Here is an 18,985-nt window from a genome sequence, read left to right on the forward strand (position 1 = left end):
TACTTGGAGGTCAACTGGTCAGTTTCCATCACAAGAGAGAATGAACGGGCTCTGACTTCTCTGAGTCTGTTTTGGCAGAATAAAGCCCCATGGCTAATGACGGTCTTTTACCGCTGGGATTGGGAAGCCAAATTTCTGTCATCTGGTCCTGGAACAAAGAGGTAAGAAGTCTGCATTTTTAAGTCTAATCATTTTGAAGCCATGTTTCTTCTTTTTGCAACGAGAGAGAGAAGAAAATGGCAAGAGGCAATCAGACCACAGTGACAGAATTTGTCCTTATGGGATTCACAGACCGTCCCGAGCTCCAGCTTCCCCTCTTTGTGGTGTTTCTGGTAATTTATCTCATCACCGTGGTAGGAAACCTTGGCATGATGCTGCTCATCAGGGTGGATTTGAAATTCCACACCCCCATGTACTATTTCCTCAGCCACCTGGCGTTCATCGATGTTTGTTACTCATCTTCCATTGGGCCCAAGATGCTGCAAAATTTATTGGTGAAGAAAAAAACCATCTCCTTTTCAGGCTGCTTTGCCCAGCTGTGCTTCACCCGTGCTTTTGCCACCACCGAATGCTTCCTCTTGGCCACAATGGCCTATGACCGCTACATGGCTATCTGCAACCCCCTGATCTACACAGCCATTATGACTCAGCGGGTCTGCAAGGAGTTGGTGATAGGGGTCTACACCTACGGCTTCCTAAACTCGGTAATACAAACAGTTCTGACATTCCAGTTGTCCTTCTGCGACTCCAACATCATTCACCACTTCTACTGTGCTGACCCCCCTCTCCTTGCCCTCTCCTGCTCTGACACGGGCAACAGAGAAAAGCAGCTCTTGATCTTCTCAGCAGTGAATCTCACTGGATCCCTCCTGACGGTCCTTATCTCCTACATGTGCGTCCTCTTTTCCGTTCTAAAAATCCAGTCTTCCGAAGGCAAGTACAAAGCTTTTTCCACCTGTGCCTCCCACCTCACCGTGGTCGTCATCTTCTACGGGACGCTGTTTTTCATGTACCTGCAGCAACCTAAAGCGGGGGATTCGTGGAAGTACAACAAAGTGGTCATTGTGTTTTATAGTCTTGTAATTCCCCTGCTCAACCCCTTCATCTATACCCTGAGGAACACGGAAGTAAAGGACACCCTGAAAAAGATGCTAGAGGGCAAAGAGCCATAGTGAATGAGTTGTCAGGATGTAGCTTTGGGAAAGTAGGATATGCTGACACAGTATAACCAACATGATTGAAATTTAGCAGGCCCGTTGCCATGCAGTCCAGCCAGTTTGCACTTTTTTAAAGACCAAAAGTACCGGGCCACTTGCTTGACGTGGTAATATTGAATCCAACCAATTATCATGGACTAATCAGAATCGATTTACAAGCTACATAGTTAACAGGTACATCCTTCATATGTTGAAAATGAAGTGGCTTACTACCAATTAGGTAATAATATGGGTTCTAAGTTTTAAAAGATCCTAAAAAGCAACATTCTGGGTGAAACTATAAATTATTGAACCTGAGTACAAAACCCCACACATGAATATCTGTTATTGGAAACATTTTCCAGCATAAAACAGCCTATATTATAGCAAATTACTTGTTAGTCTTGAAACAGATTTCTTCATAACATACTACAATAGACGGTAGTTAAGTTTCAAGACCAGATCGTGAAAAGCTTATTTAATCTAAATGTAGTTGAAATACTGCATGTTTAAAATGAATAGATGTAATAGTATTATAGCAAGAATAAGAGGAGGAAAGAACAGAAAAACTATGAATCAGTGAAATGTGGGGGGATTTTGTTTGTTTAATTAGAAGTGATAAGGTTTAGGCTACTTTCAGGGATGCTAAAAGTGGTCATTTATTCAACCACCAGGGTTTAATTTCTCTAGGCTCTGGAAAGCGCAGCTACAGTGCAGTGTAGTGGGAAGGGGGGAGGGAGGAGTCCTACCTGATCTCAACAAAGGGAAAGAGGGAGAGTCTCCTAAGATAACCAGGTCAGAGTATGCATGTTTCTGAGAAATGAAATTATTGTCTTAAATAATCTGAATGATCTAGAGAAATACTTTAGTTTTGCAACATTTTCCATGTTCTTTATTTCTATTTTCACAGATCTGACTGTCCCACTTTCTTAGAAATCTATATAAATCTGTAAGTTCTTGCTGTTGTTGAGGATAGGAGCAAGAAAAATCTCTTTTAGCTTTTTTACTTAGGCAAGAATATGAGCATTCTATGGTCTTTCCAAGCCTCTGTTTTAACATTTCATCCAAAATAATTCTTAAGATGTACAAATCTGCCACAAACCATTAGGTTTTCTCCCTAAGTTGTTTTCAAATGTGATTATTGTTTTGAATTTTTTTAAAAATAGCTAGTAACGTATATCACCAACCAATTACATAGAAATTTAAAATTAATCAAGAAGCTAAGGGGCTCCTGTTGCCCGCAGATTGACACTTCAGATACTATGGTGCCATCTTTTATTTTATTGCTGCTCCTGATCTAGTAATTTAGAAAAATAAAAATAGTTTAATGTTTATAATGTCTTTTACTTAGCTCAGAAAGCCTGTCTGGAGACATAAATCGTAGGCTCTACTCCGAAACACTTGGGGATGGGGTGTTGGCAATGATTAAAAAGAAAGATATTACTAGGATTAAAGAACAAAGTGAAGACATTGTGAAGCAAGGCCAGGATGTAAGAGAGCTTGCACAGATACTGAACAAGAGAGGAGCAAGCCAAGTGGGTGGGATAATGCTGAAGGATAATTTGCTTCAGATTACTAAAGCATGAGCTCCTTGAGACTAAAAAGATTATCTGTTCACTTTGCACCCCAAGACCTACCACAGCTCTGTCTGCTGAACCAAACTGAACATTTATTCCTTATTCCAGTGGATGGGTGGACACGGTACCCAGCAATGGCCTTGTGGTTGGGAAAGAAATTACTGTAGTCACGGCAGGAACACCATTTTTCAATATCCTCCCCCCTCCCCCACCCGGGGGGGAGGCTAACATCTTTTTTTCTTTTTTTTAAAGATTTATTTATTTATTTGAGAGAGAGAGAGAGTGGGGAGGGGGTTGGGGCAGAGAAGCAGAGGGAGAGAGAGTCCCAAGCAGACTCCGAGCTGAGCGTGGAACCCAACTCAGGACTCCCTCTCATGACCCAGAGATCACAACCTGAGCCCAAACCTGGAATCGGTGGCTCTACTGTCTGTACCACCCAGCACCACAGGGAGGCTAACATCTTTAAGTCAGGAAGATCTACGAGTGCAACACAACCTGGCCAGGAAGGAGACGCATCGGGGAAGTTGGTCTGTTGGGAGGATAGTAACAGCTAGAGTTGACAACGACTGTGACAGGCAAGGGACTGTTACTGTAGGAAGAGGTTGCCATTAGTTGAGATAAAGAAAATGAACAAGTACCAACACTCAGATGAGAAAGTTATGTTTTCAATAAAAAGCCACACCCACACGACGAGTGGTTGCGGGGCAGTGGGGGGTTGTTGGGGCAGGGGCAGAGGGAGAAGGAGAGAGAGAGAATCCTAAACAGGCTCCATACTCAGCCAGAGCCTGAGGCAGGGCTCTATCGCAGAACCCAGAGATCATGACCTGAGCTGAAATCAAGAGGACACTTAACCAAATGAGCCACCCAGGTGCCCCACGCCACACCCGTTTCTTAAATATTTTTGGAACTGCTTCCATGTCAGTTCAGTTTAGAAAGAGAAAAAAAGAGTAAGTAGATATGTGTTTTTGGTTTTGTTTTTGTTTTTTTTAAAAGATTTTATTTATTTATTCATGAGAGACACAGAGAGAGAGAGAGAGAGGCAGAGGGAGAAGCAGGCTCCCAAGGAGCAGGGAGCCTGATGTGGGACTCGATCCCAGGACCCTGGGATCATGACCTGAGCCGAAGGCAGACGCTTAACCATCTGAGCCACCCAGGCGCCCCAGATATATGTTTTAATACATGTCTCTTGGCAAATGAATTATACTCATGTCTTTAAAGGGATACTTGGTCTAAGAGTAAATGTCATCAGTTCTTTGGTTCTTTTTAGAGAAAACTGAAGACAATACGTCATAATGCTTTCTCCATAATGGCTTCCCAGATGTTGAATTTGTGGACTTTGCTCATTGTGCTTCCTTGATTTTCTATAAAACAAAGTAGAAAATTAAGAATATTGTATTCATAGATTATGAAGGATTTAAGTCCATGTTTTCATAAATTTCCCAAAGACCTAAAAAACAAAGAGTTAGTTATGAGGAAGGGTCTGAATTAGCTGAATGTGACGTAATATTTTCTATTTCCTTTCCCATTGGGGCTCCTTAGTCTTATAACTTTATCTCCCTCATTTGGGCCTTATGGTAAGAAAAGTCTCAGGTGCAGAATCCAATCAATTACTGACATTAAAAAAATATATATAGCATGCTATACATGTGTGTAGTATTAAAAAGACAATATTTAAGCCATATGAGAAACCAACATGAATATGCATCTTTGTTCGTTTTTAAAGTCAGGCTCTTTCAGTCAATACTCATATTAATTATACTAAATTGTCAGCCCCAAATAAACAAGTATCTTAATATGTAATGTTACCAAAATAAAAATGTTTTACCTTTATTGGATTTTCAGAGTCTAACATTTCATTGAAAGTGAAAATAATAAAACTGTTCTCACATACAAATAAAATGTAAATCCATTTTCCTCATGGTAATCCTAAAAATGGATGTTCTTTGGCAGCATTCACTACATAGACAGTTTCCATTAACAAACGTATATGTAACTAAAACATAAATAAAACGTATAAATTTAGACTCATTTGCATATGAATGCTGAATTTTTAATTGGCTTACATTTAAATGTCTTATTTCTCCTCATTTGGGATGCTACTGATTTGTCATGCTTAGAAATAGGCCAAAAGGGGCGCCTGGGTGGCTCAGTTGGTTAAGCGACTGCCTTTGGCTCAGGTCATGATCCTGGAGTCCCGGGATCGAGTCCCGCATCAGGCTCCCTGCTCAGCAGGGAGTCTGCTTCTGCCTCTGACCCTCCCCCTTCTCATGCTCTATCTCATTCTCTCTCTCAAATAAATAACTAAAATCTTAAAAAAAAAAAAAAAAGAAATAGGCCAAAAGGATTTTTTTGATGTTGATCATGAAAAAGGAAAAGGAAACATGAGAAGGCAAATACTATTCATTTTCTTTTGTATTCTTTGATGTATAGGATTTCAAAAACTTAAGAATTTTAAAATCTCAAAAGTGTGCCCCCAAATATTCAACTCTGTCCTGGATGTACGATTCTAGCATTCTTTGGAGAGTAAGGTAGAATAGGAAGATGTTGATTCAGTGCTCAAGAGGGTTTCCTGCCTGCCTATAATTAAGTGGTGAGTCCACTGATGTCGGAACTTGGGGAGTTTAGGCTCCTGGGAAGGTGACAGATTTAGCCCTATTCTTTCAAGCTCTTCTTTTTTTGCCTTAAAAATACACACATTTTAAAAAGAACTAGAACTTCCATCTCTCGTAAGAGCATGCAAATTTCAGCGGGGAAAAGGTAATCTTTATTTTTAAAAAACGAATAATTATGTCTTACACCATTGCAACAGCCGACCTGTCCTCACAGACAGTTCCCAGAAAATTAGATTCTGTGTCCTGAAAGAGAATGTTTTATTCCTATGAGCTCACTGTCTTTGCTTGGCTGGGTTAACCACTCTGGCACCTGGACCCCTACCAAGCTGCAGCTTCTGCCCCTCCTTTCAGTCAGTCCTGTTTGCCGGCCACAGGGGACACGGTACAAGGAGAAGGAAAACAACAAGGAGCCAGCCAGGCTTGCACCGTCCAGCCCCACTCTGCGGCCCCCAGCTCAGCAGGCTGCAGCCCTCTCAGTCTCTCATACGGAGGCAAGAGTAGGGAGAGCTCCTAGTTTCATCTCTGGATTTCCCACAGGCTTTTATTCCATCTTTAGTGTCTTTCCTCTTAAACCCAGTTTTAACCCTCCTTATCCCCATCATCTCCTATTTCATCTGAAAGCTGGTATCATAAATAGTATCTTTACTTATCATCTGCCTTAGCAAAACTAGTGAGTAGCTTTCCTTAGACATCTTTCAGAGGCAGAGTTTAAATTAATGGTAAAGGTAATATAGTAATGGTAAAATTACTAATGTAGTAATGTAAAATTAATGGTAAAATTAATGTAGTTGTAAATAGCAACTTGAAAAGAAACTAATGCTATTTATGTTGAGGGGAGTCGGTTTTTTGTTGTTGTTTTTTAAAGATTTTATTTATTTATTTGAGAGAGAGAATGAGAGAGAGAGAGCATGAGAGGGGGGAGGGTCAGAGGGAGAAGCAGACTCCCTGCCGAGCAGGGAGCCCGATGCGGGACTCGATCCAGGGACTCCAGGATCATGACCTGAGCCAAAGGCAGTCGCTTAACCAACTGAGCCACACAGGCGCCCGAGGGGAGTTGTTTTTATAAAAAATGTTAAAATATCTTCCACAAGCATTGGACTATCTTTCCTTCTTATATTTACCACAAACCACAAATAGTTCCTTAAGTGTCCACAGGCACCAAATAATACTATGGGCTTTCATCTAAGAGTACAGTACTCTGTTCTGCTTATCTGAGCAAGTGTTAAAACACTGTCTGCTAAGCTTTGCCATCCCAGCCTATTCATGTTCCCAGGACATTAAATTGTTAAAGTTATCAAAAAGAAGCCATGCCTGTGTGATCACTTCTCTAAACCCAGGACGGACTTCTGATCACACTGTAAACTCACATTTGGGAATATGTGACACATGCCTGAATGCCAACTAAGCAAAATAAATCATGCTAAGTCCTGAAGAAAATATATGCCTCTCAAAAAAAAAAAAAAAATGTGGTCTTGGGGCACCTGGGTGGCTCGGTTGGTTAAGCGTCTGCCTTTGACTCTGGTCATAATCTCAGGGTCCTGGGATCGAGCTCTGCGTTGGGCTCCCTGCTCACGGGGACCTTGCTTCTTTCTGTCCCTCTGACCCTGCTCATGTGCTCTCTCTTGTTCACTCCGTCTCTCAAATAAATAAGTAAAATCTTTTTTAAAAATGTGGTCTCAAAAAGCAGAGCTACCCCACTAGTGGGGTAGAAAGGAAGAGAAGGGAGATGGAATGCAAGGTCCTCACCTGAGTCCCAGGTCTGCTCTGAACCATAGTGTCGGTCAAGTGTGTTGGTCCATCCCACTCTTAGCTTTCATCTAGAAAATGGGGAAAATCATCTCTTGCAGGGTTACTCTTGGATCAAATAGTATAGGGTATGCTAAAGTATATTTTAAACATTTAAAAGTATAAAGCTTTTATCTTTAATAACCAGACTCCCACTTCTGACTAGTGTTCAACTTGAATCTTTGATTTGAAGCAAGTATTTGGAAAATTCTTACCTGAAAAAAGTGTCTCTACAAAGCATGGAAGTTTGCAACATCTCCAAGAATGGATTTTTTTTTTTTATTTCATCTACTTGATTGGAAAACTTAGTACAGCCCATTTCCAATTTCCAGGAGCCTCAGTCCTAATGTCTGTTCTCAAGTCAGTGACTTGGAACATGGACACCCTGTCCATGGAAACACAATTGCATGTGGGAACAGACCATGAAAGTCTTCTTAATTCATAATGAATCTCCACTCACACCTCCAGCTCACGCGTTCCCATAGGGCAGAGGTCTGACCCCGCACCGCCAGCTCACGTGTTCCCATAGGGCAGAGGTCTGACATTCCAAATTGGGCCACTAAGAACTCCTCTTCTACTTGTGACAGCTACCTTTGTGGAAGGTGGCATTCTCATCTCAATCACGACTGTGACTGCCCTGAGCTTCTCTGGCTGCACCCCAGCCTCTGAAAGAGCAGCTAGAGGTGAGCTGTGGGATGGAGGCCAGGCTGTGTGGTGGGGCAGTGTTGGGGCTTTCACCTACTTTCTCCTGCTCCTTTCCCTCGGCCCCTGCTTGAACTAGCAGTAGGCCTGGAAGAAGTTTCGAGGGAACAGCCCCAGAGTTCCCGTCATGCGGAAGCCTCTTCCCCTGCCATTTTCCCTCCAGTGCTCTCTACCTTCCCTACAGGCTGCTGGGATGGGGATTTCACCTCTTCTCTCACACCAGGTGGAGGGTGATTAGGGACCTGAGATAGTGAGGCTCTAAGGCAGGGCAGGAGGGAAATCTAGGGAGCAGCTGAGGTGCCATTTCTCAGCCTCCATGGCGGCGCGGGCTATTGCTTTACTTCTCTGAGGAAGAGAGCAAAATCTTTCAAGTGCTGATGAACTGTCTAGGAAATTGCCATATTGCCTATGAATTTCAGTGGATGCTCAAGAAAAGTTAGCTGAATCTTGGTTTAATCTACTCTCTTTCCCTCACCCTCTTCCTCTCCTTCTCCCTCTCTCTCACATGTACACACACACACCACCACCACCACCATCATCACATAGATGTTCCATGGGGACCACAAGCTCAAAATCTTAATGATCAAATAATCATCATCTTCCACTTCATAGTCAATTCTGCTTTTCACAGTTTTGTGCATGGCACTTTCCCCCAGTTACCTGGCTCAAAAAAAATTATTGTTACTCTCGACCTCTCCTTATTATCTTTACATTTCAAAGAGGAGACAAGATTTATCCTGTATTTATTTATGCATTAATGCAAGGATTCTTTCATTCCTATTACTTACTGCCCTTATCATTACTTCATACCTGGACCTCCCTGTGTCTTTACTTCTAATCGCCCCACCTCAAAGATCCTCAGTAGATTACATATGTGTGAGTTTAGTGAGTGATAATATCAGCATTTCAGACCAGTGGAGAAATGATGGATTTATCAACCAATTAGAGCAAATTAAGCCATACACACACTTTTTTGTCTTATGCCTTATATCAACATAAATTCAGTATCAATCTGATTTTAATATAATAAATGGAACTTTGAAAATACTGGAATAAAGTATAGAATATTTGCTAGTCTAGAAATAGGAAAGCCTTTCTAGGAAAAGAACTAAGGTCAGAGACGGTAAATAAAGTGGGAAAATATTCATGATGTATATATGGCAGAATTAATACAAATAAGATAAATCTATAAAGAATAGTTATAGGATATGAGTGGACAACTCAAAAAATAAGAAATATAAATAGCCTAAAATCTGCAGAAGATGTTCAATTTCATTAGTATTCAAGAAAATACAAGTTAATACAAAAATGAGATCATTTGTCACCTAGCAGGTTGGCAGCGATATTAAAGAATATCAATAAGCAGGTGATAGTGTAGGAAGAGAGCCATGCTTATAGGCTTCTTTGGGGAGTGTAAATTGGTATGAAATTTCCAGAGGGCAATCTGACAATATTCACCAAAAGCCTTAAATACCTTTTTGATCCAGCAACTTCCTATATGAGACTTTATTTGATGAAAACACTCCAAGAAATGTACAAAATCTGTGCATTTTATAATTTACTATAATAATGTTTATAACAGTAAAACATTAGTAGCAATATAAAGATAAATCAATGAAAGAATGACTAAATAAAGCAATAGTGATACAATAATATATATAATAATGCATCCATTAAAATAATGTGGATATACTTTATCTTCATGAAAGTGCTCATGGTATATGTATAAAGGATTTTAAACTATGCATATGACATCATTTCATTTTTTAAAATTATGTGAAGTATATAGAGATATACAAATTGCTAATAGTGGTTGGTATTGGTTATTTCTAGGTGATAGAATCCCAGGTGCGTTTTACTGATTATTTAGAAACAAAAAGGGCACCTGAGTAGCTCATTCAGTTAAGTGTCTGCCTTTGGCTCAGGTCGTGATCCCAGGGTGCTGGGATCGAGCCCCGCATCAGGCTCCCAGCTCAGCAGGGAGTCTGCTTCTTCTTCTCCCCCCTGCTCGTGCTCTCTCTCACTCTCTCTCAAATAAATTTTTTAAAAATCTAAAAAAAAAGAAATAAAAAATAAGCATTCAGGATAGAGTCTTAAACACTTAGCCAAGATTCTAACCTACATTTTTTATTCCAATTACCTTCCTCCTGCCCAGTGTCAAGCCCAGAGGCGGGGAGCCAAGTTAAAGGATGCTACCACAGTCTAGATATACAGTGAGTAAGGATAGCAGGAAGAGGGGGAAATGAGACAAGAAGGAGTAAAAGATGACACTGGGGTTTCAGATCTGTCTGACAGGGAGGGCCTTGGCCCAAAGGGGACATGGTTTAGCCGGAAGATGCTGGGTATTTAGACATGCAATACAGAGCCTTGCACGTAGCGGTAATTCAACATTTCTTTAATGAAAGAACATGGTTCCCTGTGATCCTTATTATAGTTTGATATGTCAGTACTCTATCGGCAATATTTTCTGGAGATTCCAAGAAGAGACCGAGAGAGGCAGTTTGATGCAACAAAGAAAACACTGAAATGGGAATCGAGAGATCTGTTTTACCCACCAACTAGCGAGCTGTCACCTCACCCTTTCCTCCTCCACCTACAGGTCCTCTTGTTCTGTGCTGGGACTTCAATGCCACTTTTTCAGAGTGGTCTTCCCTGACTTCCAGGTCTCAAGAAGAAGAAGGAAGCCCCTTTATCCTGTTCTCACTTGTCTAGTTATCAAAATTCAGAGGAGACCTAGGAAATCACAAATCTCTGCCCTTCTTGTCTGGACTTGCCAGTGACATATTTAGTTTCCTTATTGCATGTTGGACTTACCTAACATAAAGAATGCACTGAGGAAACTACTCAGATTACCCAGGATATCAGCTGCAAAGAGGTGGCCCATTCTCAGGAGTCTTAATCCATGCACTTACCATGCCCTGGGCTCTCCATGCCCTGCTGGTGGCGCTGAGCACTCTGCAAACAGGGGTTTCTATCTCCCTTCCTCCTCACGCCCGCTAGCAGATGTAACTAAAGCAGAACTTGCAGAAGCTAAGGGACACATCCTGGATTACATAGTGTGCAAATGAAGGAGGTCGGATTCAAACGTGGGGAGAGAATTGGTCACCTGCTGTTACTTACAGAGGCTCAAGGTCTGAGGCCCTCCTGAGAGGTTTTACAGCTTTATTCACTAAATTTTTTCACTTTTGAGAAAAAAAATATAGTGACGTGGCAGGCACATTATTTGAGTGGCGGCTGAATATAGCACAAAAGCTGAAAGATGGGGCTTGGTTTGGGCCCCAAACTGCTTCTGGGGAGTGCAGGAACGAGCTGTGACCTCTTGTTTCCGTGCCCGGCAGCGGGCTTGACCTGGTCCCTACCGCTCTCAGGTGGGAAGGCCCAGCGCTGGGGACACAGGAGAGCCGAGGATCCCGCCGGCCTGGCTGCAGGCCATTCTCAGCGGCTACCCTTGAACAGCACAGCTTCCCGTCTGCTCCAGAAGCCTAGCTTGCTTTTGTCCAAAGTGTTCTCGGGGACAAAAATATAATAAGGATGTGAATAAAACACATCTGGAGGCTTTTTGAAGGCTTTACATATTCTCTTCCAAAGAACGCTCACTTCAGACTCTTTATGGCAAGAGGTGGGTCTCTTCTCGTGGGCCATTCTGGTAAATCATTGGCCTCAGAGTAGATGTCCGAGCTCTATTTTTTTCTTATACTTCCATATTCTCTATATTCTTAAGCTACAGGATCAAATTACTGGCATGATTCAAAAGGCATTAGAGTGGACCCAATTTTTTTGACAATTTAAATCCCATTTAAATCTCTTGGTTTTGTAGTGAAAACCAAATTTTGAGATGTGATATATGAGCACCTAGCAATTCCTAAAATTCTGTAATAAAAATAAAAGAAAAGAAAGGAACAGCCTCTAAAACCTTACAGATCTTTGCTTGTTTAGCAAAGCAGCAACAAATAATTCATAAGCCCCTGCAAAAGAAATAAATAATAACTAAAAAGAAACATTTTAATTAAGAGTCTTTAAAGTACTTTTTAAAAATAATGTCCCAAGTTACCATACCTTAAAAACTTTGCAGAATTCAAGCACAGTATAATAAAAATATTTTAAAATGTTCATTTAAAATTTGAGTTGAACTGAACTGTCAGATACATTACACATGCCTTCTGATGCATTCACGTCTAATTTTTTAAACCTCTTTAAGCCAGATAGGCTGCCTATGAGTTCCAATTTTCAATTAACTTTTCAAAACGCATCTGAGGCATTGTCGTCAGCAGCCACGAACCGCATGTCCTCGCTACCTTGAATGTCTGGTCCCCAGGTTCATACTGTGGTATAAATGGGGGAGGGTCTGTCAAGTCTGACTTTTAAATAACTTGAGAAAATGGGCTCTTGCAACTTTCCCCTGGGACTTAGTACTAATCCTGCTATTGAGAAAATTATGAGGATATTATTAGGAAAGTTACACTTGTACCCTCTTGAAAAACAGGAGCATCGTGGTCACCGTGCAGCCCCGTGTTTATCACCTTTGCAAACTCGACATCAAGTCGAATGTTATTTCTGCTTTTGATAATGGTTTTATTTCTGTGCCTTTTTTCATTACAAAGGCAGTAACAGCCTAAACCAGTCCAATAGAAATAATGCAAAAACGAAAAATGAGGCCAGGCCAAAAGAAAACTGCCCACTCTCTCCTACACAGGCTTCCTCCACTGCACCCATCACCTAGGATGAAAATGGTTGTTGATATGTCTGTTGCTCCCACTGGACCGTAAGCTCCTCCAGGACGGGAAATGCATCATAATCTCCTCTGGATGCTCAAATTCTCTCATCTGGGTTGATGTTCACTTCATCCTCCATTCACATATGATGGTCCCATTCCTTAACGAATACTACACAGGATTCTTCATACTTCAGAGCAATGTGCCATGTAAAAGGAGAATGTGTCCGCAATGGAAGCAAAAAAGTTGTCAGAGCAACCAAGAGAAGTACCATCTAAAAACCATCCATGGGAGAGGAGCCCTGTGGGTCCAACCCAAATGTCTGGTCCTCCTGATTTGGACCAAGACACCAGAACCTCCTGCCACTGATGCTACATCATAGCAGAACTCTCCTACTCTGATTCCAGGCTTCAGGAGGGGAAGGTTTCCAGGCCACTTGAACTTAGATTTCTAATTTTTCTTACTGTAATTGAGTAAGGTGGCATCTGACCACATCCATAAGTCTTTTGTGAGCTTTGTTAGGGTGACTCAGGATCCCCAAATCAGATCAAATCTGGGACAAAGAGAGAGTTTCTATGCAGGGGTGATGGTGAATTTGCAAGTTGGCCCCTTCTGGATGGCACACCTACCTCTGAAAGCATTCTCTCTTGCATGTCCTCAGCCCCATGCTCAGTGCTGAGTAGATAGGCTGAATTGGACATGATCCCAGACTGCGAGAGTCTCTTGAATGAAAAATGGAGGAAATATATCCTGTGTACTCTGGTAGAAGATTGTATGGACACAGTGGGAGCAAAAGAAGGGAACCATCGGTTCTATCTGGGTGTAGGAGAGGAGCCAACTGCATTCTGGGAGAAAGGTGTGTTTCCCATACACATCCTCCAGGATGAAGACGGCATTCATTAGAAGACAACAGGGAGGAAGCACTAAAGAAAACATAGGGAACCACTGAAATTATCAGGGAACCTTGAGGTTGACTGGTTTTATTGGCTAAATGTTTTTACAAGGCTGGCTGATTGAATGTAAATGCTTTAAGTAACCTCAGAAAGTATTTAGAGGGTTTGTGTATGGTAAATACATTTTTGGGGTCTCCAAATGCCTTTATATTTTGAAGTGCCTCCTTTATTAAGTGAATGGGGGACCCAGCAAAATAAGAATGTAGAATTCTTTCCCCTAATGCAGAAGAAAGCCACAATACTTGGTCAGGCCTGGGGCCAGGAATCAGCAGGCCCCTGGCCAGAATAAGGGACTGGGTTACAGAGTGGTTAAAGGCTCTAGAGTCAGGTGGCCTGAGTTTGAATCTTGGGGCCACCTCTCACATAATCTCTCTGATTCAACTTCATAAAATGGGGCCAACAATAGTACCAGCTGCATGGGTGTCCTGGGGATTCAGTGAGAGAACACGTGTAACGTACTTAGGGCAGAGCCTGGCACGCGGTAAGCTCTCGGTCAATGCCCACTCTACACAGAAGGGTGGCCCCTGGCCTCCGATACCTTGCAGATTACAGAACGCAAGATCAATCAATTTAACACATAGGCTTCTTGCCATATCACCCCCTGGGGCTCTTTACAGTCAGAAAATGAAATGAAGAGGGGGAAAATGGCATGAAAAGAAAGGACTAGGGTGCAAGTGAAAAAAAAAGAATCAAAGAAAAAGGAAATCGAAGAGACAGTGGGAAACATCAAGACAGAAAGGAAAGGTGCAAATGAACCCAAACTCATTCTGAGAGGGGCTAAAAGTGACAGGGAAGGAGCTGCATGGTCAGCTGGGCTGCAGAAACGCCTGCGTCTTCACCACACCCACGGGCCTCAGTTACTCTGTGTTCCTTTCCTGTCTGTGCTTCTCAAAGTTCTACTTCATATTGGAACTGTTACCTGTGCTCCTTAGAAAATACTTGAAAATATCAGGAAGTATTTTAAATGATATAAATGACCTATAATCTCATCAGCCCAGAAGTATCCACTGTAAATAATATCGGGTAATTCCTTCCATTTTTTTCCCCCTAAAGTGTGTAAATAACAGAGAATTAAATTGATGTCTCTGGTTCCGGCCTTAGATACAAGGAGCTGAAAGGATTCTCCGCAAATTAGCAGGGCACGTTTGTAATGTGGCAGAGAGGAAGCAGCTATCTCAAATAGGATGATTGATTAGGGAAGGCCTCTCTGAAGAGGGGGCATTTGAAGAGAACTCTGAAGGAAGTGAGTCACGACAATAGCAGAAGAAAGAACAGTGGGGAGAACAGTGGGGAGCTCCAAGCAGTGGGGAGAACAGAAGGTGTGCGGGCCCAGAGGAAGAAGGGTGCTGGCATACTGGAAGAGCAGCAAGATGGGCAGATGTGGTTAAGTGGAGTTAGCAAGAAAGAGAGGGACAGGAAATGAGATCTAGACCCAGCAGGTGGGCAGGGCAATGGAGGGCCTTGTAGACTTGAGAATGATTCTGAGTGAGCTGGGAAAGCACTGGGAAGTTCTGAGCAAAGGGGTGCCCAGTATGTGGGCATGTGGGTGCCACTGACATGACTCAGCTACTTGGTACACACTCACCCCACCTCCTTCCACCACTGACTCACTTATTTTTCCACCTGCTTTAAATATCTGTCCCATATTTCAGGATTTCTACTCTTTCACCATCGTTCGATTAATAATTTCTACGTCTTCGTGATGACTGGTGGCCACGAAGCCCCCATGACTCCTTCTCTGTCTCACTGGTTTAACTTAAGTTCCTAGTGCTATCTGGCTCAGGTCATCTGGGCGAGCTCGTTTCATCAAGCCACGGGCCAGGTTACAAGCCAGCCTGTTGGAGGGATGACCTTGGTTCAAGGGTCCACCAAATCCAACCCCTTGTTCCAGGAAAAGAGGTTAAGGGAGATTCACAAAGGGTTGTGTGGTCATCCTAAAGTAGCACAGATCCCCCTGAAGCTTGTTCTGTCCACTTGATCTTTGCTACAATTATTGTCACTGGCCGTGAGTGAATCCTTGGCTGTCCTCCCTGCTCTTTACATTAGGAGCTGCAGATTCAGAGTCTGAAGGCAACTAGGAGGCATGCCTGGGCTCTAACTGTATGGGAGGTTACAGAAACACCTGGCATTTTCCACCTTGGTCATGGAAGATGTACTCTTCCTCCCACTTGCAATGCAAAAGACTAGAATTTCCAAAGCACTGGAAGGCGATTTAGATGCTAAAAGGCCAAAAGAGAATAACCAATGTCTATTAAATATGGCTATGAACCCTTTCTGAGTGTATCTTTGGCCTCAGCCAATAAGTTTTGATTTCTATTTCTGTCATTGATGATAATTTCAAAATACTTTATTGAAATCTCATTTTCCTTTTGACCGAAGAATAAATTAGAAGAAACTTATTTCAATTTCCAAGTAGCTATGTTGTTTTTCACTAAGATTTTATTAATAAATCTAGCTTTATAGAATTCTGATCAGAGAATGTGGCATGTGCCAAACTTCTACTTCTTGGAATTAATTAAACCTGCTATATGGCTACAATGTTACCAATTTTTAGAAAAACACTTAAAAAGGAGTATTATCACTTTGAATGGCAGATATTTTTAGCAAAGTATTAAAAGAATAAATACTAAATTAGTCAAAGTTACTTATGTTTTACTTGACTTTGGCTTTTTGTGAGTCAAATATTGAGAAAGTTATATTAAAATCTCCCACCATTATTCGGGTATCTTTCTCATTTTTGATATTTTGCTTTATATACTTTGGTTCTGTGTATTTTGGCCCACAGGTATTCATGCTATTGCCTTGATAATTGTTGAAGCTGGGTGCTGGGTACATAGCAGTACTTTACCACATTCTGTCTCCTTTCGGATCTGTGTCAACTTTTCTATAATAAAAATAAAACAATACTAATGGCTTTTACATCTTCACTCAATTTTGTTTCATTAGTCTGCCTATAGTAAAGGTTGGGTTCCCTCAGAAGCAGACCCTAAGATAAGGATAAGTGCACATTGTTTATTTGGGAAATGCAGAGAAAACATGTATGTATTCATTTATGAGCGGGGGATAAATCTACGTTAGTATGTGTTTTGAATATTTGAGAATTAAAGACGTGTGCTTTCTGGTATGCTTTCCATTTTCTTATCACAAAATTCGGTATTTATATTATTGCATCTTCAGTAATTAGTCTTACTGGCCAATGCAACCAGAAAATAGGACATATCCATCCGCTTCTCTTTCTGCAGCGCTGCGCTGTGAGTTATGCTGAATACCGTTCTCCAGTCCTGACTTCACTTAAAAATCCCTGAACACAAGCGAGCAAAAAGTGGGGCGACTAGTGCCATAATAATGATGGCAACCACCATGCATATGAAGTACTCCAGACAGACACAGACAGGAATGACAGCAGTGTTTAGTATAGCTGATACACACCGTTACGTTAGTTTCAGGTGTACAACAGAGTGATTCAACTTCTCTATACGTTATGCTGTGCTCACCACAAGGATAGCTACCGTCTGTCACCATAGAGCGCTATTACAGCCTCATGGACTATATTCCTTATGCTGTGCCTTTTATTCCTGTGACTTACTCATCCCATAACTGGAAGCCTTCCCCTTCACCTGTTTTGCCCATTCCCCACACCCCTCCCCTCTGGAAAGTAACAGCTTGTTCTCTGTATTTTTTTTTTTTTTAAGATTTTATTTATTTATTTGAGACAGAGAATGAGAGAGACAGAGAGCACATGAGAGGGGGAGGGTCAGAGGGAGAAGCAGGCTCCCCGCCGAGCAGGGAGCCCGATGCGGGACTCGATCCAGGGACTCCAGGATCATGACCTGAGCTGAAGGCAGTCGCTTAACCAACTGAGCCACCCAGGCGCCCCTTGTTCTCTGTATTTATAGGTCTGATCCTGCTTTTTGTTTATTCATGTCATGTTTTAGATTCCACATATTCATGAAATCCTATGGTATTTGTCTTCCTCAGTCTGCCTTATTTCACTTAGCATAATAACCTCTAGGTCCATCCATGTTGTCTCAAATGGCACAATCTCATCCTTTTATGGCACGGTGTTCTACTGTGTGTGTGTGTATCCACATCTTCCCAATCCATTCATCTATGGATAGATACAGCTTGCTTCCGTATCTTGGCTATTGTAAATAATTCTGCAATAAACATAGGAGTGCATTTATCTTTTGAACTAGTGTTTTTGTTTTCTCTGGGTAAATACCTAGTAGTGGAATTATTGGATCATATGGTAGTTCTATTTTTAACTTTTTGAGGAACCTCCATACTGTTTTCCAGAGTGGCTGCACCAGCTTGCATTCCTACCAACAGTGCATGAGGGTTCCCCTTTCTCCACATCCTCACCAACACTTGTTTCTTGTGTTTTTGACTTTAGCCATTCTGACAGGTGTGAGGTGATATCTCATTATGGTTTTGTTTGCATTTCCCTGATAATAAGTGATGTTGAGCATCTCTTCCTGTGTCTGTTGGCCATCTATATGTCTTCTTTGGAAAAATGTCCATTCAGGTCCTCTGCCCATTTTTTAATTGGATTGTTTGATTTTTTTAGTGTTGTATAAATGTTTTTGTATATTTTGGATATTAACCCCTTACCAGATACATCATTTGCGAATATCTTCTCCCATTCACTAGGTTGTCTTTTTGTTTTGTTGATGGTTTTCTTCGCTGTGCAGAAGCTTTTTATTTTTATGTAGTCCCAATAGGTTATTTTTGCTTTTATTTCCCTTGCCTCAGGAGACATACCTATAAAAATGTTTCTATTGCCAATGTCAAAGAAGTTACTGCCTGTGCTTCCTTTTGGGATGTTTTTATGGTTTCAGGTCTCATATTTAGGTCTTTAACCCATTTTGGTTTATTTTTGTGTGTGGTGTTAGAAAGTGATCCAGTTTTGTTCTTTTGCATGTAGCTGTCCAGTTTTACCAGCACCATTTATTGAAGTGACTCTCTTCTCCCCATTGTATATTCTTGCTTCCTTTGTCATAGATTAATTGATCATATAATCATGGGTTTATTTCTGGACTCTCTATTCTGTTCCATTGATCTGTGTCTATTGTTGTTCCAGTACCATACTGTTTTGATTACCACAGCTTTGTAGTTTATCTTGAAATCTGGGATTGTGAAAACTCCATCTTTGTTTTTCTTTCTCAAGATTGCTTTAGCTACTTGGGGTCCTTTGTGGTTCCACACAAATTTTAGTATTATTTGTTCTAGCTTTGTGAGAAATGCAATTGGTATTTTGATAGGGATTGCATTGAATCTGTAGATTGCTTTGGGTAATATGGACATTTTAACAATATTAATTCTTCCACTCCATGAGCATGGAATGTCTTTCTATTTCTTTGTAGCCTCTTCAGTTTCTTTCATCAGTGTGTTAATAATTTACAGAGTACAGCTCTTTCACCTCTTTGGCTACATTTATTCCTAGGTATT

The 18,985-nt window shown here is 41.4% G+C and overlaps 1 protein-coding gene across 1 annotated transcript; it reads left to right on the plus strand.

The window, feature by feature from the left end:
- The first annotated feature begins 229 nt into the window (after positions 1-229).
- LOC123856621 (olfactory receptor 5M5-like) lies at positions 230-1,172 on the plus strand. The gene has a single exon (XM_045892769.1). The coding sequence runs from the start codon at positions 237-239 to the stop codon at positions 1,170-1,172; it is 936 nt and encodes a 311-aa protein (XP_045748725.1). The 5' UTR covers positions 230-236.
- The last annotated feature ends 17,813 nt before the right edge of the window (positions 1,173-18,985 follow it).

Source organism: Mirounga angustirostris, unplaced genomic scaffold, assembly GCF_029215605.1.
Source record: "Mirounga angustirostris isolate CCGP_5_RB_7025 unplaced genomic scaffold, mMirAng1.0.hap1 SCAF_13, whole genome shotgun sequence".
Taxonomy (NCBI): domain Eukaryota; kingdom Metazoa; phylum Chordata; class Mammalia; order Carnivora; family Phocidae; genus Mirounga; species Mirounga angustirostris.

Excerpts from the sequence above, each read along its gene's own strand:
- LOC123856621 (XM_045892769.1), top strand. The coding sequence starts at position 237 with ATGGCAAGAGGCAATCAGACCACAGTGACAGAATTTGTCCTTATGGGA.